At 43.5% G+C, this 23,363-nt stretch overlaps 1 protein-coding gene across 8 annotated transcripts in view; it reads right to left on the bottom strand.

Annotated features, from left to right (window-relative positions):
• ATG7 (autophagy related 7) overlaps nt 1–22,215 on the bottom strand; it is a 314,637-nt gene extending 292,422 nt beyond the window's left edge. For 2 of the 8 annotated variants that reach the window (XM_090021030.1, XM_090021025.1), the window contains exons 1-5: nt 20,559–22,212; nt 7,058–7,247; nt 5,961–6,015; nt 3,481–3,598; nt 1,812–1,889 (exon numbers count right to left, since the gene is read on the bottom strand). In XM_090021030.1, coding sequence (XP_089877156.1) covers nt 1,812–1,889; nt 3,481–3,598; nt 5,961–6,015; nt 7,058–7,247; nt 20,559–20,870 — 753 coding nt within the window. In that variant the 5' untranslated portion in view covers nt 20,871–22,212. Of the gene's footprint in view, nt 1–1,811; nt 1,890–3,480; nt 3,599–5,960; nt 6,016–7,057; nt 7,248–19,900 lie in introns of all 8 variants that reach the window. The other 6 variants (XM_090021024.1, XM_090021026.1, XM_090021029.1 and 3 more) reach the window with 6 other exon arrangements.
• Nucleotides 22,216–23,363: the final 1,148 nt, after the last annotated feature.

Here is a 23,363-nt window from a genome sequence, read left to right as displayed (position 1 = left end):
TTTTACCAATATTTGTTAAAACTTTCAATCGTTTGGATCTGAGTAGTGTTAAAAAAAAAGAGCTTTCTAAACTAATGAACTATATTGGGGCTGTCCAGTTGGTGGCCCATGGGCTGCATGTGGCCCCCGAGGTATTAAGTGTGGCCCCCAGGCTTCTGCCCAACAGATACTGTCCCCACCACTCCAACAACTTAGGTAGCTGGAGTGCCCAGACTCCTCCTGCCTCCTCCAGCTTGTGCTTCCTGCCTTCATTTCTGGAAGCAGAGCAGGATGGGGCCAAGTACTGAGTGCCATACATGTGGCAGGGGAAATCCAGGTTGTCCTCAACATGAGAGAGGAGCTAAGTGCACCACTAAAAGTGAGTTTTCACTGCCTGGGCTTTGCTTGCTGTGGGGGAAAGCCCACATGGCCCACACAGCAGGAGAAAGCCCGGCTGCTCAGGGCCCATGTGTCATGCCACCCCTTGCCATCCAGACATTAGACAGCCCTGGACTAAAATTCAGATGTGCCAATCTGTTGAGGCAATCTGCACTAAGGTTTTGCAAGTACAAGTTGGAAATGTTAGGGTATGTGCTGCTTTCAGTGATCTGTCAGAGATAGGTGCAAATGCCTTACAGAGTATTGGATAGTGAATGCCTTACTGAGTGCTACTGACGGATTTGCAAATTAAGATTTTGGGTGTGGGATGTTATGGAAACAACAGCTGTGCCTAAAATTGCCTGTGAATCACTACAGGTTGAAAAGTATATATAAAAAAAAAGTGTTAGAAACTATTCAACACAAGAGCCAAGTGTGTGTACCCCTACAGTGACAGACAACTGAGAAATATTCATTCATTTGCAGACTTGGGACATTCATTTTCACCTTCCCACCTCTCCAGTGAACTCCCCAACTGAGAAATGTGCAACTAATCTTTGTGGGTTCCTTGATCCAGATTTACTTTTACTGTCTTCAACTGAGGAAGAACTTTAAACAACTGCAATAAATTGTTTTCATATACAGAATTGTAGAATCCTTTATATTAATGGAAAAGAAACGTTCATGAATTTAAACTCAATAATATTAGTACTTTCACAGACTCATAGCTTCTAAGGGGCTGGAAGGGACCTTGCAAGATCATCAGGTCCAGCCCCCTGCACTAAAGACAACTGGGGTCAGGTGACCGTCCAGTCTCTTCTTGAAGATTTCCACGTTAGGTGATTGCACCACCTCTGTAGGGAGTTAATTCCACAGTATGGACACCCTGACTGTGAAGAAATTTTTCCTAGTGTTAAGCCTAAAATGGGCTTCCAGGAGTTTGTGGCCATTACTCCTGGTTTTCTCCAAGGCTGCCCTGGTAAATAGTTGTTTGCTGAGCCCTTCATATATTCCCCTGATATAGCTACCAAGTCCCCTCTCAGCCTTTCCTCATATGGCTTGCCTTGCAAGTCTCTGATCATATGCGTGGCTCTTCTCTAGACTGTCTGAAGCTTTTCCACATCCTTGTTGAAGTGCAGCACCCAGAACTGGATGCAGTGCTCCAGCTGCAATGCTGAGTAAAGCAGAAGAATCACTTCCTTGGTTTTGTTTGAAATGCACTGGTTGATGCATGCTGAAGTATTGTTTGCCCTGCTGGCTACAGCATCACACTGACAGCTCAAGTTCATACTATGGTCTTTTATTACCCCTAGGTCCCTTTCAGTTGTGGTGCAAGTCAGTTTGGTGCCACCGAGCCTCTAAGTGCCTGCTACAGTATCCTCACTGAAAAGCTAATAATACATTCTTATTTTTATTTCAGTATTCAAAATGTGGAATGAATTAAATTTACTCACGGCAAAAGTCAGCAGCATAAATTTATTCAAGAGCATAGGGTTTTCAAGAGCAGTCCCTGATTTTATTGCCTCCCATATCTGTCAGGGAAAAACAAATGAGGAAAAAAGCATCAAGATGTAAGTGGAAGAGAACTGCATATATGTTAAAAGATCAAACAATCCCAATTATCCATGGTGATCTTTCATCACCTGATCCCACCCAGAAATAAATGTATGCTATAGCAGTCACTGCTGGTTATGTATTTATCAAGTGTTCTTGTTTGGGTGGGGTGACGCAATACCTCCAACTTGGGCTTGAAGTTGCATTTCACTCTTCCAGGCAAGGAAAGGTATAACTGTCCAGCACTGTGCCCTGGGTGATGGCAGCACACAGAGCTGACGCAACCACCAAAGGTTTGCTACTATGGGAATTGGGAGGAATTGTCACCTCCTTTTCTTTTGCCTCTGACTCACGTTGAGTAGTCATTCAACATTGATTTCCAGTGGCAAACAGAGAAAGGAGACATCTGCTTGCCTCCCCACAGCAGCAAACCTCCAGCTACTGCTCCTACACTGTGCACCACCTGTTGCTCTGTTCTCCCTGCAGTCAGGGCTGGAGCTACTGCAGGGAAGGTGAAGGGGGGCTGTTGCTCCTGCTGGTGGCCCTGTTTCTTCCACTACATGGACAGCATGCAGGTCCCACACGATACCAGTGACATTCAGTGCCCCTCTGCCTCCCACCCTGTGGGTTGTGCATGGAACCCTAGCCCTTCCTCCTCTGCAGTGGTGACAGGCTGCTGCTGCAGTCTGTGGGCCATATGTTAAGCAGGCTTCCATTTGAATAGCCCAGACCTACAGGTACTGAAATTAACTCAATGACAGAAGAGTCTTGTGAGCCAAAGGAAGGTGGCAATGTATACAGTTCTAAATAAAATCAACCAGCTGAATTTATTGTTAGTGGGATAACCTAGATTTTTTGACCTCTCTCTTTCTTGCAAAGCGACAAAGTTAGCGTATCATCATCTTTCACATGGCAAAGCTGCACAACTAAGGGAAAAATAATGACTTTGAAAGAGGAGATGTGGAAAAAAAATCTGCTAACCAAGGCCTGCAGGTGGCCTAGATGAGCAAGTGAGGTCAAGGGAAAACAGATAGCAAATACAAGCAGCAGTTAAAAAACATCCTCTTTCTCAGATTATAAAGCCTCTCTCAGCAACTGATACTGCAAGTGCTCTTCAAGAAGCAGGTGTAGTCCCTCCCTACCCTTCTCCTCCTGTTCAGTCAGGCCAAGTAACCTTCCTGCCAAAGTATCTCATTCATCTCCATTTTATCTTGGGATTCCCCCATTACTTGTTCTCCAAGAGTGTATTGTGAGAATCGGAAGACCAAAAGCAGGCAGTAGGTCATTTATGAGTTTTACAGGAGCTATGTAAGAACCCTCTTCAATGCAAGTAACTGTCAAATTGAAAAGAGCTGCTATGATTAGAGAATTATGAAGAAGGACTCACCATGCTGACTACCGAGGACCATCAGCTAATTGCTGCTGCTCCTTTCAACAGATTGCCCCTGAAGTGGTAGTTAGATGGGCCAGTGAGGAATGATAATATCTCCAGCATCCAGGGCTCAAGCTGTGAAGTAGTTTATTAGTTTTATCCAAACCCTTGCTGCTCGAGATGTTTCTAAGTCTTACCTCATTTGCTGCTTTTTCCAAAAGCAATTTCTTATCACAGGATTTGAAGGATTCAAAAGTGTTGGTGTTGTAGAGTGTTCCAATTGCAGGACAGCAGTGTGCTGGGGTCACAGCATTCCTGAACAAGGGAGAAGAACTTTTAAAACTTAGGTACTACTGTAGCATGAACTGAACTAATGTAGCTGATGTTAACATAGAGAGTAAAAATAGTGAAATATAACCATGTTAGTCTTGTCCTGTAAGCAACTTGAAAACTCCATTTTGTATCCTTCTGCTTGACATAAGTGGATGAACTTTACGTAGCCTTTATGTATGAGTGTGTGTAAAAGGGTGAATGGTGAGAGAATGGCATAGAGAAGATGTAAGTGTTTATGTAAGCAACAAGGTGCCAAATGTAAGATACCAGTCAGTAAACTAATTAATGAATGGCTGAAGAATCCCTTTTAGACCTAGGACACAAAGAAGATAATGAGGAGAAGGAATACACCCATCCTGCCAGACAGGCAGCAAGAATACTCCAAGGCTAATATAAGCTGAAAACAAAAGAAGAACAACTGCAAAAACAGAAGCTGGATATGGAAAAACCCCAAAGCACTGAAACAAAGGATGCCAATCCCTATAAAAGAACATTTTGAAAATGTCAAGTTGGGCGAGTCTCTTTCTCTACTGCTGTTTCAGAGCACAGATACATCTAGTCACCCTGCTCCGGCTGTTATGTTCAACTCTGCCATCTTCAAATCATCATCATCTACTCAGTAAGCCCAGGTTGGCCACCCTGGGCTGATATTGAGCAACTACTGCTAGTAACTATATCTGGTGTATGTGTAGATGAAATGGTTGTTTTGTGTACGTGTATGCCTGTATATAATGATGTGTATGGTGATTTGTGTGCTTTTGTATGAATAGTGTGTCCGAACCTCTATGTCTAACTCATGTGATAAATAAATGTGACACCTTGCCTTATAAAGTCTTGCCTTTATAAAGTCTCACTCGTGATCTAAGCAACAGGTTAATTCGATAATACTGCTTTCCCACCCCGCTGATTACTAACAGTAACCAACTGCAGCTCTCTCACAGCAACTCAGTGCTTCAGTGACTTTTACATGTGGTGACCTTACAGATTGTAACATAATGAAGGACATCAAGATGAGCCAAGCACATCTCCTCTGAGAATGCAAACGGATAGTTTTTATAATGTGCTCAGAGCCCTGGACCAATTAGAGATACAGCTCAAGAATTACTGGGGTGATTAGATTTGAACCAGCACCTGTGGAGGACACAAGCACCCCAGTAACCCTGGCCAGAAGCTGCTGCTGGCTGGACTGGGCCCTTCCTCCCATGAGGGTGGGAGCAAGGTGCAATAGGGTATATTGGGGGGCAGCAAAGGGGTGTATATGTGGGTGTCTTCCTTCCACCCTCGTGGGTAGTAGGGCTGGGCAGGGTACAATACTTTGGTGGGTGCCCACAGGCCGGATGAAAGTGCCTGGAGGGTTGGATCTGGCCTGTGGACTGTATTTTGCCTGCCCCTAGTTTAGATGAACCATTACATCAGCAAATAACCACATGACTTGAGTAGAGGGCTATACAGAATTGCTTGCGGAACTCAAATTTCTTATTTTTCCTTTTTCAAATTAGGTGCTGGGGTGGGGGACAAAAATGTTGTTGTATTAACATTTTCAGATAAGTCAATAAGTATATAAATACATACATACATACATACAAATTGAGGAGGTTTGCCTTACCTTTTGAAAAAAAGTTCTGCTTTTGGATAGAGAGCAAGCCTAGAACATTATTTTTTTCAGTTATTATCAGGCAACTGCAGTAAATAAAAGCCCAAGTGAAAAAATTTCAGAGGACAAATTATGGAATGAACAGCAAGCATCTCTTTTTGAAACCATTAATGGAAAGGTGTTAAAAAGTGAAAGTGGTAGTACTGGAAAATTACATTTGTCTCTGGACAAAGCAATTTATCCTGGGACAAAGTGCAATTGTCTATGTGCACTGTCCTGGGATAAATCCTAAAAAGGTTCATGAGATAAGTATTAACCATTTATCCCGGGCATTGAAAGTGCATCTGAACAGTTGTCTTGGGATTGCTTTCTTTGAATCAATGGCAGAAAAGCAGTAGTGCATTTATCCTGATTGGAAAGATGATGTACATATGTGCTAATTCCAGGATATTTCTTTTCCAGGACAGAAACAGGTACAACTTGTCCAGGGACAATGTAATGTTTGCTCTTAGCAAATTTTACTGTGACTATAGAATTCCAGACAGCTTGCTCTCATTCTAAAACAAAGCTCACCTAACATTTGAGATCCAGAGCTATGTGTCCATTGGATAAGGACAATTATTAACATGTATACTTATTTTAGGCAAATAAATTTACCTAATTTTAAGCTTCTACTTGTTATTGTGATACAAGCAAAGATTCTTGTTATGCAAAGGGTTAACACACTTCAAATTGTTTACAGGTACTTACACATCAAAGGCACTAAATTCTAGTGTTAAACGAGCTGGCAAACCAACAGGATCACCTGCATAAAAACAAATATGCTTTTAAAAAAAGGAGCCATGTGACAAAGGAGCAACAGATCTAATTTAGTCATGTACCCTGTCCTGGTCCTGCTGAAGCCAATCTATTATTTTTCATATAGTTTCATGTTAGCAGGGATCCAGTTCCAGCCTTCAAGGAGCTGGGAGGGAGTAGGAGGGTGGTAAGACAGGGGGCACCATATGCATGTGTGCACACACATACACATGGCCCCAAGCAGCCTGGAGAGCAGCTCCCACAGGTAAGTAGGTAGGGGTGGGGGTACTGAGCTCCCATGTGAGTGGGGGGTGGAGACTGGGCAGGGCTGGGACAGGGGCTGCAGCATGCGACTGCAGGGCACCAGCAGGGAGCGTGACAGGGCTGTGGGAAGCTTGTCTGGGGGCAGGGGGGGGGGGTTTGCTTTTGGTCTTTAGAACCAGGGGGCTATAGGAGGAATGAGGGGCACCAGCAGAATTGTGGGGGGCCTTTTATTTTAATAACGGATTTGGGGGTTTGTAACAGAGAATTTACAATTTTTTAAGCAGCGAATTGGCGATTTTTTAAGCAGAGAAAACCAGGACCCCTGCGTATTAGGCATACCAGCAATATGCACAACTCAGTTTGCCCTCTCCCTATTCCAGTGGTTCTCACTCCTTTTTTATACTTAAGGTACCCCTTAGAAATTGCCAGCTCTAGGCTGTCATTCATTTTTTGACTATAGAAAAATAATAGAGCAATTCTCCTGTTGCAAAAAACTCAGAAAGATAACATGTCAGAGAGTTTTTGACATTATGGATTCCCGTCTGAATCTCAGGGTTTGTCTTGTGAATTGTGTCAGTATTTGCTTTAACAGTGCTAATATTGCTTGGCACCCCACAGCAATCTTAAATGGATCGCACATCACCCTGGTTGAGAATCACTGCTCTATTTATCTTAATATTTCTGTGGAAGGCTTGGTATATACTGTATAAATCCTATAACATACATAAAGGAAAAGGACAGGAAAAAAGCTAGTACATTTGGTAAAACAGCTCATTTTTGCCTACCATTATAATAATATCCTTTGATAACTTTTGGAGACTCATCTAATCTGTATTCATTGAGTTTCTTCTGGGTCAACTCATGCCAAAATCCTGCATCCAAGGCACTAGTAAAGGGAACAAACTGCAGTTTTGAGATTCCAGGTTCCACAGAATTGTGCTTCTCAGTAGCTGCCATTATTTTACTTAATTCATGCTGTTAGAAAAAAAAGAAAAGATTGTTCCATAAAAAACCAATCCTGAGAACAATGCAGTGAGTCGATAGTGTTCATTGTGGTTATTTGGTTTGAGAAGTTTTACTTTTCAAAGCCTAGCATATATCAAAGGGTAATTTTTAAAAAAATTAAAGCTCCTTAATGTACAAGCAATCCCTCCATGAGCAATGCTTTCTTCACACGCTAATTCAGAGCTAGAAGAAAGAGTAGAGAAAAATTGATCTAACACACACCTAAATAAAAGATGACCACAGCACAGTCCAGAAACCACATCTGGCTGAATCCTGTGGTTCATTCTTAAGTAAATGGTCTTCCACAACAGTAGTACTTAACCTCTGGCCTGTAGGGCTCCCAGTGGGTCTGGATTTTTGGAGGCAGTTCACTACTGCAGATTTTACAGCAATTAACATTGCTGGTCCCCTGCTGCCAAATTTCCAGACTCCTGGGGAGCACTGAGGGCCAGATGACACGGAGCTGGGCTGGCACATGAGCTTGCTCCGCAGACGTGATGCATCAGGCTGGCCAGGCCCTGAACAATGTATCCCAACCACAGACCCAACTGCACATCCAGACCTTATGTTGGATCTAATCACAGACTGGCCCCACATCACTCATCCAGCCTGCAGGGTCAGAGGGTTGAGCACTGCTGTCCTCATATGGAACACCATCTATGTTGTTTTCCATAGATTAACAACCATGTATTCAATAGCCTTCTTCCATTTATTTTTACCACCATTATAAGTTAATACAGACCAAGTCAGCTGGAGGAACATGCAGCATAAAGAAGAACACAAGAGACTGGTGCCAAAATGAACCATGGTATGAAATACAGAAGAGCAAGAAAGCAGAGCTGGAAAGGCTCTCACAAGGTTTAGTCCAGTCCCCTGCTCAAGGGAGTATTGTTCCCAGCTAAACCATTCCAGCCAAGCACCTAACCAACCTGCTTTTCTCCAGACTAAATAACACAAGTTTTTTCAGCCTACCCTCAGCAGTCATGTTTCCTCAGCCTCCAATAATTTTTGTCCCCCTCTGCTGGACTCCTTCCAATCTGTCCATATCTTTTTTGAATTGTGAAGCTCCGAACTAGACACAATATTCCAGGAAAGGCCTCTCAAGTGCTGAATAGAGTAAAAGGATCATTTCCCTTGATCTGCAAGTGAGACTGCTGTTATTACAGCCCAGTATGTTGTTGGCTTTTTTTTTTTTTTTTGCAAACTGCTGGCACACTTTCATCTTTTATGGTCCACTATAACCCCAGGTCTGCAGTACCACAGCCTAGCCAGTTATTCTCCAGTCTTGACTTGGATCTGTAATTATTCCATTCTAAGTGGAGGACTTTTCCCTTGTCACTGCTGAATTTCATCTAATTAATTTCAGACTGTTCCTCCAGATTATCCAGGTCATTCTGAATCCTAGCTTTACTCTCTTGAGTGTCTGCAACTCCAACCAACTTGGTGTCATCTGCAAATCTGCTGAGCATGCGCTCAAATCCCATTGTCCAAGATAACAGTAAAAAATACTGGTCCCAAGACAGACTCTTGGTATATCACAGTATCGAAGTATATCACAGCCACGGCTCTCTCCAGCTCCACAGAGGATGTTACCTTCACACAAAAGGAAGTCAGATTGGTCAGGCATGACTTGCTCTTGGTGAATGCACGTTGGTTGTTCCTGATCACTTGGTTCTCCTATAGATGCTTCGCAACAGACTCTTTGATAACTTGCTCCATGATCTTTCAAGGTACTGAAGTCAGACTGCCTGGTTTGTAACTTCCTGGATCTTCCTTCATCCCCTTCTTAAAGATGGGCACTATATTTGCACTTTTCCAGTCATCCAGAACTTCACCCAACCTCCAAGATTTCTCATTTCAGAGAAATCCTAGCCAATGGATCTGAAATTACTTCAGTTAATTCCTTTACTACCCTAGGGTTTAACCCATCTGGCCCTGCTAATTTGAAAACATCTAGTTTCTCTGAATTAAGGATTCCTTAGTTCTTCCGCTACTTTAGGCTTTTTGTCTCTTCCCTCATTTGCCTGCTAACTGCAGTCATGATCTGGTAGCTGACTTTAGTCGTGAGGGGTGAAGTTATATTTCTATTTTCTATATCATAGTGGGGGAAGAACTATCTTATTTCCAGCACACTCCAAGTATTTGCTGAACTGCCTGTATATTGCTGTGTTTCCCTCCAGCAGATGTCACAGTAATCAAAATCCCCCATGAGACTTGGAAACTTCTGCTAGGTTTAAAGAAGGCATCATTTACCTCTTCCTCCTGGTTGGGTGGCTTATAGCAGATGCCCACTGTGACAACCCACTTGTGCCTCTCCCCATGACATTTACAGTATAATAGCATTAGGCAAGTAAGAAGCCAACACAGCACTAACAACGAAGGGAGCACAACAGTCCAAATCACTCCACAAATCTCAGTTCATAAAGTCCATCTACCCTGGGTTCATCAACTTAGTGGCAAATGGTCACTGAAAAGCCAGGGCTGAAATCAATTCGGAAAAAAAAACCAGCCACAAAACCTCCAAGTTATGATAATTAATCCATTTTTACTTTTTGATATAAATGAGTAAACAGAGAGGCAGAAAAAGCTGATGGTAGATTCTCAATTTGATTAATTTTCTTTACTGAATAGATTACCTTTTTACAAAGTGTAGACCATGTAGAACATTTTAAAGAGCCTTTCTTTACATTTGGCACTACTTTAATTTTTTGTAAAAATGAACCTTTGTATAATAAAACAACCTTCCATACTTATGTGGAGATTTCAAGTCTCCACATGAGTATAATAATAATAATAATACCAATAAAATAAATACTTCTCTGCAGAACCAAAAGTCACAGCACTGAGACTCTCAGAGTAAAAGAAAAGAAAGATTTAAAGACTCTCAAACTCTGAGAAAAAAATGTAAAAATATAAAAACTAGGACTAAAATACTACTAGGCAGTTCAATTTTGAGTTGGTTCGGCATTTGGAATGCTTCAAGTACTGTTTTAATTAAAAATTAAAACATGCAGTTCTCAAAGTTAACAACAATCCTTTAGCCCCTGCAGTTGTTTATTAACTTTATATCTAATGTATTTCAAAAGCGAGATCACTTACAGCATTTGCCACTGAGTCAAACAAATCCTTTTGCTTTTTCATATGTCTCTTTTTCTGTTTTTGTGTTGTCACATTCCCATAAAAGAGGAACTGAACAACAAAATTAGGAGTGAAAATAATTACATGCAAAAGGCTTATCAAAATTTACAAAGTAAATAAACTAAGAATTCTTAGTCCTTTATTTCCTTTGAGTAATTAAAGTATCTAACAATTTTGACAACTGCTTCCAACAAAAACATGCAAAATATTTTCAGACAGATGTACAATTTTATGATTAAGCTTTAACACTGTTAGCTGTCCCATTCTTGTAATTGTCTCTCATTACTGCATAACATTAGGACTAGGACTAGGGCTGACTGGGGAGGAGATATTTTCCTTTTGCTCAAAACTTAAACATTTCTGAATCTGAATTGGAAAAGAAACTTAAAATGGTTACAAGGAAAAAAATCTCACAGAATGCAATATTTTTGCATTTTAAAAATGTATAAGAAAATAATTTAACATTTTTAAACAGATTAGAAATTCTGAATTAAAAAAATGCATTACATTTTTCATATTGATGACATGAAATGTTTAATTTTTTCAACTAGGAGAATAAAAATGAAAAGGCGCTGAAACTAATCCTTTCTTTACAAAAATTTAGTGAAAAAAAAGGTCAGTCTGCTCCACCTACGAACAACTATACTATTTGCCAGTACTGTCACAGTAAAGACTGTTTTGTAACTTTACAGATGTTGATAGTTAAAGGATTAATCATGTAACTGATAAACCCAGTGGTAATTGGTTATAACTAACTGGTTATCGCTTAGCCTGGGGCTGGGCACAGTCCAGGAGGGAAGGGAAGCCAAGCTCTGTGATGCCCCAGCAGGAACTGGAAGGTGGCAAGGCGGGGGGGGCGGGGCAGGGAAGAGGAACTAGTACCTAAATATAGGGACAGGCAATTATTGTGGCTGGAGGGCTGCTTAATGAGTTTTGGTGAGCTGTCAAAGACACCATGGGTAGCCCTGCCCCTTGAAAGCTGTCCTGCCCCTGGTCACCATATTGGGACTGGAAGTCCTGCCCCCTGACTCCTGACCTTTGCCACCAGAAGTTCCTCCCCTTGCCCTTAAGAAATACTCCTTTTGGGAAGGGGGTTGTCATCTTAGAACCAGAAAAAAATCTGAATCATACGCTAAAGGTCAAACACCAAGTAGAACATTTCAATTTTATTACAAAAATATTTGTTATGATTTGTGTTTGTGTACTGTATACAGAAGGGATTGCATGATAACTCAAAAATAAAGTCTCAGTATTTTATTTGGGGGGGGGTGTATGGCAGGGTGTGGGGACGTGGCTGTGTGGGTGTGTGAGGGTTTTGGGGACCCCCCACAGAGCACACAGCCCTCATTACCAGCAGCAGCAGGTGGGATGCTCAGGGCACTCGTGCCCAGCACAGGCACTGGCACCTGGTGGGGCATGGCTCTGGCCAGCGCTGCATGCGGGTGCAAAGAGCGCAGCCTGCCTGGCCACCTCTATCCTGGGGCTCCATGCTATACACCTGTAGCTCCCACACTTGCACTGGGGTAAGCCCTGTGCTGGATTTCACAGGGAAGCAGGCCTCTATTCCCAGCAGAGTCCAGGGGCCTACACGGCAAGAAGTGGGGAAGGCAGCCGGCTCCAGCACAGGCCTTCTCCCGGTGTAAGTGCGGGAGCTGCAGGCATGATAGAGGTGGCAACAGGAGCCAGCTGGGAACCATGGGGGCCAGGCTAGCTCCTGCTATATTCTGTGGTCCCAACACTGCAGCCAGGAACTGCGTGGCACAGCATGGAGCTGGCTGGGCACCCCCTGGCAGTGCACAGTTCCCAGCTGCAACGCTGGGACCGCACAGTGCAGCAGGAACCAACACAGCCTTGAGGATCCCAGTGCCATTGGTCCTGGCCCTGGGGCCCTGTGGTCCCACCCACTGCCACTTTTCCTCTTCCCCCATGCCTACCACGACTGCTTTTCCCCTGCCGCTTCCCCCTCCCCCCATCTGTTTTTATCTGATTCTCCACTTTCAATGAAGGGAGGGCAGGGGAACAGCCCCAGGGTCACCAGGTCAAAAGCCTCTGCTAGGCAAAAGATTCCAGCTGGAGCTAGTGGGGACTGGAGTTGGGGCTGGGTTGGGCAGGCTTTGCTGCTGCTGGCACCTTGTCATCTTTGACAGGCAACCATCCGAGAGAAGTGGTGCAGGCTTCCACTTTGGGGGCTTTAAGAGGAGGTTAGATGCACATCTTGCTGGGGTTGTTTGACCCCAGTATTCTTTCCTGCCATGCAGGGGGTCAGACTAGATGATCTGCTCAGGTCCCTTCTGACCCTAGAAACTAGGAAACTATGAAACTATAATTTTTTTAGGGGCTCAATGGGCCTGACAAAATGGCCTGGTGGGCTGGATCCAGCTTATGGCCTTTGTTTTGCCTGCCCCTGACCCAATAGCTAGGCTCTGTGGACCCTGGTGCAACTGCTTGCAGTCTCCCTGCCACCTACCATAAGCAGTCCTAGCTCCAGGGTAGGCCCCTGTCACAGAGCACAGCTGCTCAAGGCAGGCAGCGGGGAGGCTGCAAGCAGCTGCATTAGGGTCCACAGAGCCTAGCTATTAGGTATTAGTCACCCCTCCCTCCCTCCCTCCTGTGCTGCTGCAGCTGGCCCCCAGAAGCTGCACATTGTTGGCTGCAGTTGACTGGTAAAGCCCCTTGCTGGCTGCTGCTACCCCTGGCTTCCTGGGCTGTGCTGCCTCCATGGCAGGGTTTATCAATACTTTGATATCCACCTCCAGCAGGCAGATGCAGCCCCTCCTCTGCAGCAGGGCAGGGCAGGGCAGGGTAGGTGCTGGCCTAGGGCTAAGCAACTGCCCCTCCATCTGACTTATCAGAGCCATGGGCTGGAGCCCAGCACTGTCACACCCGGACCCATCCTTGCACTCGGCAGGATGTAGTGCCTTGCTACAGCTGCCACTGGACCTGTGGAGGTAAGCGAGTATGGGGCAGCTCCCCTGTGTCTGCGGTTCAGCCCCATGGTGCACCCCCCATCCCTCCCCCATCCATGCCTGGACCTGGGCCCAGTTTGTCATGAGGCCTGGCCCTGGGAAGCTGCTAAGTCTCCGCCACACCTTGGCAGGTTGGAAGCACCCTGCTGATGCCGAGGTGGGTGGGGTACCCTACAAGCTGGGCCAGAGTAGCCCTACATGAGCTAGGCTGGGGGTTGCCATACCAATGAATTGCTTAACCACTGTAATTACAGCAGGTTAAATGGATATTTTTTAAATCAGTATTTACATTCCCTACTTAAAGTTATTTCCAGTTCTCCTAAATTGCTTCTTCCTTATGCATATTACCTAGACCATACTTTTATTGCCTAATTGTCTTATATTTCTACAGATGAATGATCTGGTACTACGTTTTAGTTAATTCTCTGGGAATAGGGCCTGAAAAATTCACTATTAATAAATCACCATAAGAGCTCAAAAGCACCCAATTTCTGAAGAATATAAGTGCTTATTTAAAAAAGAAGCATCACCAGTCCTTCGTGAAGATAATATTCCAGATGGAAACTAACAAACTAGTACATTATTATCCTCCAGAGTGTTTAGTCACATAACACTTCTGCTGCCAAGAAGCAAATGGAACTAATTAGACTGTTCCATTTTCCAGCTACTACTCAAAACAGAAAAGAGTTCCTGTCAAAATAGTGTCAGGTTCAGTCCACTGCTGCTATTGAGGAAATGCATGAGCAACAGGAGCAGTGGTCAGGGAGGAAGGAGGCACAGAAAGCTTAAACAGCTCAGGTCTTGTGCTTTAAGAAGCATCCAAGAGAAGCTGGGTGAAAGTTGTATAGTTGGAAAGCTTCGTTTTCAGAGCACCCAGGAGGCTATAGGAAAGGGGCAGGGCATCAAGGAGCTCACGTCTTCAAGCCTCTACTACTGCTTGAAGGCAGGTGAAAATGGAGACCTGTTGGCTTTTCTCCCTTGTAGCAGTCAGTATTATCAACAGGGATTTGGGTTTTCCCCTTTAAAAGGAGAAAAATGTGGATTTTCCCCTTTAAACCTGGCAGAGTTTCAGTCTTGGATTTTTTAGCAGAGAAAACCAGGACCCCTCGTTATTAAACATTACTAGCCAGAAGCAGCTAAATGAAAAAGGAAGAGCCAGACTCCTGCATTGCAGGGACATAATTTTGTCCCTGAGGGAAGGTTACATCAAGGAATTGAAGTGAGAGGACCAGTTTATCATTTTCCCTTATCACATTGATGCACCCACCCTTATGCTACTTTTGTCTCAGCTTCTCATTAGGTGGCATCTATGAAGCATTCCAAGGCCTTATTGTGAGAACTTTTTTCAATACCATCTAGAAGAATGTAGACCAGCAAGTCCCCAAACAAAGCATAATTTATCTCCACATTTAGTCTTTATAACCAATAAAGACTTTTGTGATTCTAATACAGGTCAGATGAGAAATGCAGGATTTTTCCTCCCACTGAAGGAAAGGGGTGCATTATTGCCAGTATACCATTATCTATACACTCTAATTCAAAATAAATATTGCTAACATCCTGTGGCAATGAGCACCATAAATCTATGAATCAAGATACAGAAGGAAAGAAAAAGGATCACTAGAACATTTTCTAATATAGATTGTAACCAGTTCACAGAAAAAAACTAACTAGCAGAGTAACTACAAACAGGAAGCACTCTTTGCTGGAGGTTAAAAAACACTTGTTAATTTTATATTTAAGGTATTAAGCAATTTTTGGTTTCTGTAACCTAAATAGCGGTCTGCAAAAGCTTGGATACTGGGCTTAGGGATCAGAATCTAGTGGGAACATTACTACTTGCCAGTGCAGGGGAAGCCTGGGATCCCAGAGTCCCCTTACCCAGAACTGGCAAGTTGAAAGCTGGGAGCTAGTAGTCTAGAATTCGCTGGTTGTTGGTCCCAGTTCCAGCACCAAATCAGAGTCTTGAACCAGCTCTGCTGCCAGCCCAGGCCCTGGACCACACAGAAGCCAGGAGCCGGCTCCAGTTTGTCATTACACTGTCACATGGTCAATTTAAAGTATTATTGAAATCAGCCACAGAGGTATTACAGTACACAACTTTTGTGGAATATTTTTCTGGTTGATTTCCCATTCTGTCACACCTTTAATTATTTGAACGTGTGTTAGGGTTACTATTTACACTGCGATTAACAGGTTAATCATGCTGTAAGCATAATGCCTGCCAGGGTCCGAAGTATCTGTTCCGTTTTTGGTTGCAGGCCTCCCAGAAAATCAGGAAATTAAGTGAGGATGAAAGAAATGTTAACTATACACAGAGTAGCCCATTTAATAAATGCAGTCACAAAAGCGTTGTGTTTTCTTGTTGTTTTTTTTTTAACACTGCATTAGAACTGCCTGTATCTAGACTAGACAATAAGGACATTTAGGCATGACTGAGAAGTTGTAAATTGCAGGACTATATATATAGCTTACTTATAGACCCCAGTTGGATTTTAAAGCCATATTTTGAGAGAGAAATATCTCAAGAGTTAAGTTTTAATATTATGCTTACATGCTTGATACCTCTGAAAATTCATACGACTTGAGGAACTTTGTTCACCTGAAAGTGCACTCAAGAGCTACTTTTTTCAACCCACGGTATAAGAATGATGTTGTAACTATGACAGTCCAGAAATTAAGGGAAAGGCAGGGATTTCTTAGAGTGCTATTTTTTATTGAACCACCTACGTAGGTGGGATAAAATTGTTAGAAATATTATTATTAGGAATGCATAATGAATATAGAGTGCCATTGAAACTGCACGGTCTGCAGTTTCTGCCTCATATCTGATAAAGGGAAACACTATCAAAAACCCATTGTGCTAAAAAGTAACACTCCCTTCTACTGTATTGACCAATCTGTCAGCCTTTCTATGCTAAATCACACTCCCCTGACAATCCACATGAAGGATACAGACACTGTAATTCAATCAACTAACTCCTTGGAGGGGGGAAGGGGATTTTCAACCTTTGGTGACCTAGAGGGCTTTCTGGGCATGCGTAATTAGCTGATGCATATAAGCCTACCCGCCCCGCATACTTAAATAGTTAATTATAATGCACATGGGATGTATGACGTGACGTCATTAACATATATGTTTGTATGAACCGGAAAATGTTGTAAGAGTTCCTGTTTCTGCCCATGTGTTCAGGAGAGAGGGTATATAAGCTCCGGTTTGGGGTTTCCTCGGTGGTTCAAAGTAATCTGAGATTTTCTGTCTCTGCTCTGACCCTATTTGCAAATACATCTTTGGTGCTGCTAAAAATGTGTGCCTGAGGAATTATTATTCGCGAGCTTCCAAAAGAAACGAACCGCAATTTCTGCTTCAAAATAAAGCAAACTTTTGAATGCAAGACATTCTTCCTCAGGTCTCTGATCATGGGCAGCCAGGCACAGCTTACTGTGTTGATTTTTTAAGAATCTCTCATCCCCCACAACATCAGGAAGAAAATCTTTCCCAAACAGCTAACACAGGAATCAAAAATATGCTTCCCAGTTACCTGTACCTGTTAGAAGCTTCTGACATCATGGGAGAGATATCTGTAAGAGGTCTACTGTATCTGAGCTAGATATTACCTACACTTCAGATACAAGGGTATCTATTACAGGGTAAAAAATAATATACTAAAGCCTTTGCCTGCCTTATCCTTGCTACCTAGATATCAGACTAAGCATCCATTTGTAGTATAAATTATATTATGAAAGGACTTTAAAAATTCAAGTCCTTAGCTCTAAGTAATATTCTCCACAGATGGAACAAGAGGCAAGCTGCTTACAAATTTTATATAGATGGTGGGGGGAAAGGGCAGGGGAGAGAAACCAAGGCAAAGCAGGGATTTGTGTGCAAGGTTTTGGGGCAGGTCATCTGGTCTCAGCTCTGGAGAACTTGGGTCAGTGGACCCAGTGGTCTAAGTACTTTACAACAGGCCAACTGCTTTAACTACATTCCCCAATGCCAAATCATTTGGATATGGGCAGCAGCATATGTGCTTCCAACTTGTTTGATGCATGTTTCCCTTCCCACCCACCCCCACTCTTCCAGCTCTCTCTCTCCTTTCATTTGATATTTTACAGTATTTAAAAAAAAAGTCTTCAATTCTCATGAAATAATTGAGTCAAATCTCTGAATCAATATGTTTTAAGAGGTTAACTAACTCACAGTTTATTTGTTTTTTGCTCTCCGTGCTTGCAAATCTGTCCTTTTATTGTACAAGTTGGAGTATAAGACCAGAGGAATGATTATATGTGGCACAGGTATTCCATGCTCTTGTCTGCTCAGCCTTGAATGTCATGGAGAAGGCAGAACAAGTTAAGAAAATGTAATTGAAAATTCCCCGAATTAAGAGCCAACATTACCACGGCATGTAGACCGTACAGTCAAATGCCCCTCTAGTGATAAAGGTCAATATCAGAGGCATCGAAGAGAGGTAGAAAACACTCTGCAGCAGACAAATAACGAACAGTTAGCTCATAAGGCAAATTTCTTCCCAACCATGTTAATACTCTCCTCCACACTTGTTAGCAGTCAAATGAAGGTAAAGATTTTAACAACTACCAACCAATTGGCTTTTATTCAGTAACTAGCCAATTGCCTGTCAAGAATGACCTTCTGGCCTTACCCCACCCTCATCCAGTCCCATCTGCCAGAGCAGGGTGGGGGTGGGGCAAGAGCCCACCCTTGCTCTGCACACAAATCCAGACGGCATTTAGCCCCCATACCTCCCTTGGGGGTGCGCACAGAAGCAGGGAGCCGACCCCTCTCCCCACCTGTGCTCCTCTCAGACAAGCCACCCTCGACTCCATCCTGCACCCTGCCTCAGCCCCACTCCCTCCCTCACTGCGGGGGGCTTTAATCTGCACCCCCATGCCCTTTCCTCCCCACAGACTGGATGCTGCTCCCCAAGCTACCAGGCTGCATTCCTGGCCACATGCATGCTGTGGCTGTGTGCATGCACACAGCATTTATCAGTGACTTTATAAGCTACACAGGACAAAAAAGCCAACTGCCACTAATGTCAATTTTCCTTTTAGTGGTGCCAGTCTGATACAGACTGATATATATTAGTACATCTCTAAAGTCTTATGTACTAAAAACTGCATCTTCATCAGAATTACAGTAATATAAGTTCATGAAAAAGGAATAGAAATTTTTAAAAAATTGTGAATTTCATAAATTCTCACAGATCCATAATAGGTAAATGGAATCAGCACCCAAACCTACTTGAGTCCTCCTCTTCCTGTAATTTTCAAAACTACTTACTGGTATCTATCAAAACAACTTTTTTTATCTCATTAGTAATTTGTTATTTTCTGACTCCAAGCATTTCTCTCAACTCTACACCATGCAAAATGCCCACAAAAATATTAACTGGAAAATCCTTAGCAAACCAATTAATGTAAAATAAATATTTTGAAGAAAGCCTCTGGAAATGATTGCCAAGTTAAGTTTTTAACAAGCAGTCTCCTTGAAGGCAACTTTAGTTCACACAATCTATTCCCACTTGGCTGTACTTCACTGGTGATTTTTCACAAGGGTGCTACGCACTTCTATGTAAAGGTCACTGGCAGTGTTAGAACTTAAAAGGACAAAATATGCTGATCCTCATTTCCTCCCACGGGCATATCCTGGAGATATTGCAGTGAGACATGCTACACTTCTGTTATACCACATTTTTGTGCAGATATGAACTATTCTTCAGTTGTGAAAGAGCTCTTTAAGATTTCAAATACTTGTATCCTTACCTAGCTGCACTGAGAGCCAGCTCTCTGAAATTTAACAGAGCTGAACTCAGAAAACTATAGTCATGTTTTCTTTGCACAACACTGCCTTCTGCAAAGGTTTTCCAGTCTGTACCATGCAATCAATCATCCCAATCTCCCTTGACATAAAAAAAATGCAAGGCTAACTCATATCTTCCCATAAAATGTTATAATCCTCTGTTCACATCTTGGGGTCCAACATGCTCTGCACTTTATTGCTTTTATTGGCATACAGCAGATTTGGTCTTTGTGTATTTTTTTTGCTTTTAGCACCTGCTGAAATTCTGCCTAATGCCTAACATTTGTGATGAAGATTTGAGCATTGCTGTGAGAATTGGTATTTAGTACTTAAACCTCTGAAGCAAAACCTCTTACTCAACATCATTCTCTTCACTGTAGAACTTCCTCATTGTCATTAATGAAAGTGGGTTGAGAAAGAAAATAACGGTTCCCCTTAACCTTTTGGAATTTAATCCCCCTCCCCCATCATTCTGTCCCTAGTAGCTTCACATCTACGCACTACACATTTTTTTGCTAGTTTTAAATAATGCTTTTGCCTTATTATTAATGTGAACTGTTCACACTTCCTCGTATGAAAATTCTCTAACTCAGGTTGGGTTCTTGGAGTTTCTAGTACCTGCAAGCTCCTTTGAAAGTGTCAAGGTAAGTGTCAGGCATAAAACCCCCAAAGAAATGGATGATATTAGTGAACTTCACCATTAGGGCAAGGATTTGTTATCCGGATGTCTCATCATCAGGCAGGAACAGAGCCCTATTATGTTATGAAGGGAAGTAGCAGGCAAATCTCTCCAGGCGGCCCCGCCCTACCTCGAGGTTCTCTCGGGCAGGTGCCGCCCGCACAGGCTGTGCTGTTAATGCACTGTCCGCAGGACAACCCGGGTACTCGCAGCTTTCCCACCAGGACAGAGCCGCCCGGGGGTGGGACGCGGGAGCCTGCGCCGGAAGCAGCAAACAGCCCAGCACCGCCGCGCCCGGCTCGGCAGCTGCGGAAAACAAGCAGAGCAGACGCGGGCTCTGGCGGAAGATATTCAATCTGCTGCACGGCTAGGGGCGCGCGGGGCAAGGCAGGAAGGGGCCAATGAGGCGGCGCCACGTAGCGCCCGCACGAGGCTCCGCCGACCGCGCCCTGTGGAGACCTGCGACGACCACGACGCTGTGGATACCCCTGGGGCTTGCGCTGAGGCTCGGGGCCGCGCCGCGCGGACTCGGCGAGAGGGACTGCGGGAGCCGGCCCGGGCCGCGGCCTGACTCGAGCGGGCCCCAGCGGGAGCCGCAACGCGACCGTGTCCGACTCCACCCGCTACACATCAGGACGCGACCTGTTCCCCCTTCCCTTCACCTCCCGGCTACTTACCAGCTGGCGGCGTTTACTTCCGGCATCACCCTCGGCGCGACCTAGTGACGTATACGCGCTCTGAAGCCCGGCAGAATGAGCGGACGTGGCACTTACGCCTGGGTCACATGACCCCACGGCCCGGTGCGCGTGTGGAGTCGGGGTAGGGGTGTGGGGCGCAGGAGTGCGGGGGAGCTGTGCGGCTGCGAGGGGCGGCGGGATGTGCCATGGGCCGGAGTCCCCGAGTGCCGCCCGTATCCGGTATCTTTTCCACCAAGCCTTAGTGGGACACGAGCTGGGTAAGGTGGGATGGATACTCCAGCTCTGCTGCATCGCTGAGTGCTTAACACCAGTCTCAAATGTGACTGTGTGAACAATGCAGATGTTGGGATCTCCAGGAGCCGCCTAAAATTACCATGTAGTAAAGCCTTAACTATAGCTAGGTGTGTCATTTACAATGTCTCTGAAATGAGGAGCACAAACTTTGCTTCTTAAAACAATGGTTTTTCTGCTGCCCCATGGTTCTTGGCAAGTTCTTCATGCATTTTCATTTAAGTCCATTGTGACTGACAAAACCCCCTCACACTACAGCTTGCTTTAATGTAGCTTCTTTGCTGCTTCTACAGCAAGAGTTAAGATGAGAGTCTGATATCCTACCATTACTGCCAGCAGCCGCTGATGACAAAAAAAAGTGTTGATCCCACGTAAGAGTGCTTGATGAAAGCCAGTTTCAGCTACTTTGACAGTTTTGGCTGATTAAAATCAGTTTTGACCAAAATCCTGTACAAAACTAAAAGTGGGTTTTTTCCAACTTGGCTTCTAAGTAACATTTTCATGAACACTGTTAAAATAACACAGCCGTCAAGAAATAAGAAAACTTTCTGACAATCATGCTGAATTGATGAAACACTTGTCTGGGTGATGACCTTTTTACAAGAAGAACAGAGGAGACACTGGCAGGGTCCCATTGAAATGGTCCAGCTCATCACCTGATCTCTAGGTAACCAAAGCCACCCCATTTTTTTTTTTAAATGCTTCAGTTTCCTAACAGTTTACAAAGAATTGTCAGCATGCAGCATATTGTCTTTGGAAGTACTGCTGAATTAGTCCAAAGAAGACACTCATGCATAATCCAACATGACTATGTCAACTTTAGCCAGTTACCTCACACCTAAAATAAAAAACTAGCAACCAAGACTTGGCACAGTGATATGTTTCATGGGAAATGAAGAAGACAGATGAGTGTTGCCAGTTGCAATAGGCTGAGCTAGGAGTCTGTGTCCTATAGCCCATGAGAGCCATTGGATCTAGCCCAGAGACAAAGGCTTCAGTGACGGGGGGGGCTTTGCCAGCATTGCAGCTGGGTAGCCAGTCTGTGGGAAGAACCCTATGCTATGCTACAGCTGGGCAGCAGGGGTGGTGGCTGCATCCTAACACTGACTGCAGATCTGAGCTGGGTCACTGCCGGAAAAATACTGCAGACTGCTAGTTTAAGTTATGAAAATGTCTCGGCTCTCAGTCATTTTGTTTATAATTTCTGTATGTACTAACCTACTAACCACCAAAATTAAATTTTATAATAGTGCAGATGTGGCTTCTTTGTTCAAAACTTTCTATTATATTTCTTCTCCATGCATACACACTTATCTGCTAAACTATTACCTTTTTTAGAAGTCTGTATCAGTAACATGTATTTAGAAATATGGGTAGTTTCCTACAGATTCAAATTTTTATTAAGACAATATACAATAACTCATACATTTTCTCTCACGGGCTTTATTTAAAATTCTGATATGACATGTACATTTTCATATCTGCAGATGAAATCTGTCAGACTATAAACATTTAGGATTCAACTGGCAGAAACTGCATTCATTCAGTTTCATGCAGACGACTACCTCATCTATATATCACAGTTCAACAGTCACTTTTGATCTGAATACCCAGGCGTAGGGCTGCAGTCTCATTCACAATAACATGACTTTAAATTCTCCCTAAAATAGCTCAAGTGAAGCTTATTTTTGTGTAACCTATACAGAAAAATATGGTACATGTATGGGACCTGACAGGTGTCTGGTCATGATCACCTGGTTTTGGATAGTGGGAGTATGGCTGTGGATACTTAATCTGGGCAAAAAATAGGGAAAAAGCTCCTGAAGTAAAGGATTGACAGCTTTTTGAGAGTCTCCTGCCAAAAAAAAAAAAAACCAATCCGACAAGGGATAGGAAACAAAGGTCTTCATTGTACTGAGTATACTTGTACCATTTTTCACACTGAGCCACTCACTGAATTGTCATTTATGCTTTTGTTCAGTTTTTATTTAGGGGAGGGGAGGAGTAAATACCAAAATACAATTCCAGTATCTCTTTATTTCTCTTACTACATTCCTCCCTCCTGCAATGCATCATTTTTAATACTCCAGAATAAATAATAGAGACTTCATGTGTTGTAGCAATGAGACTTATATGTACATTAGAACAATGGTGTCTCCTGCAATTGAAACCTGCTATAGGAAAAGACCTGTTAATAATGCCATATTTACTTATGTACCACATGCAGCTTTCCCTACACGTCAACCTTCCAAAAGTGGTGTGCATGTCTTAAGCAAGAAACTGATTTTTGTGCAAGAATTGAAGCAGTGGCATACCTTAATGTGGCTGACATGGGCTGTGCTTCTCTCCTAGGCCAGGAAGGAAGATCAGAGTATGTCTTTCATGGTAACAGTTTTAAACATGTCATAGCTGATGCTGAATTGACAGTAGCTTTGGGTAAACAGGCAAAATCTGCTGCTAATTTGGAAGCAGCTCTAACAGGGTTAAAACTAT

This window comes from Crocodylus siamensis, chromosome 11 (genome assembly GCF_052110815.1).
Source record: "Crocodylus siamensis isolate JL-2025a chromosome 11, ASM5211081v1, whole genome shotgun sequence".
Classification (NCBI taxonomy): Eukaryota; Metazoa; Chordata; order Crocodylia; family Crocodylidae; genus Crocodylus; species Crocodylus siamensis.
Note: the sequence above shows the minus strand (reverse complement) of the source record. Positions and strands in the feature narration are given on the sequence as shown.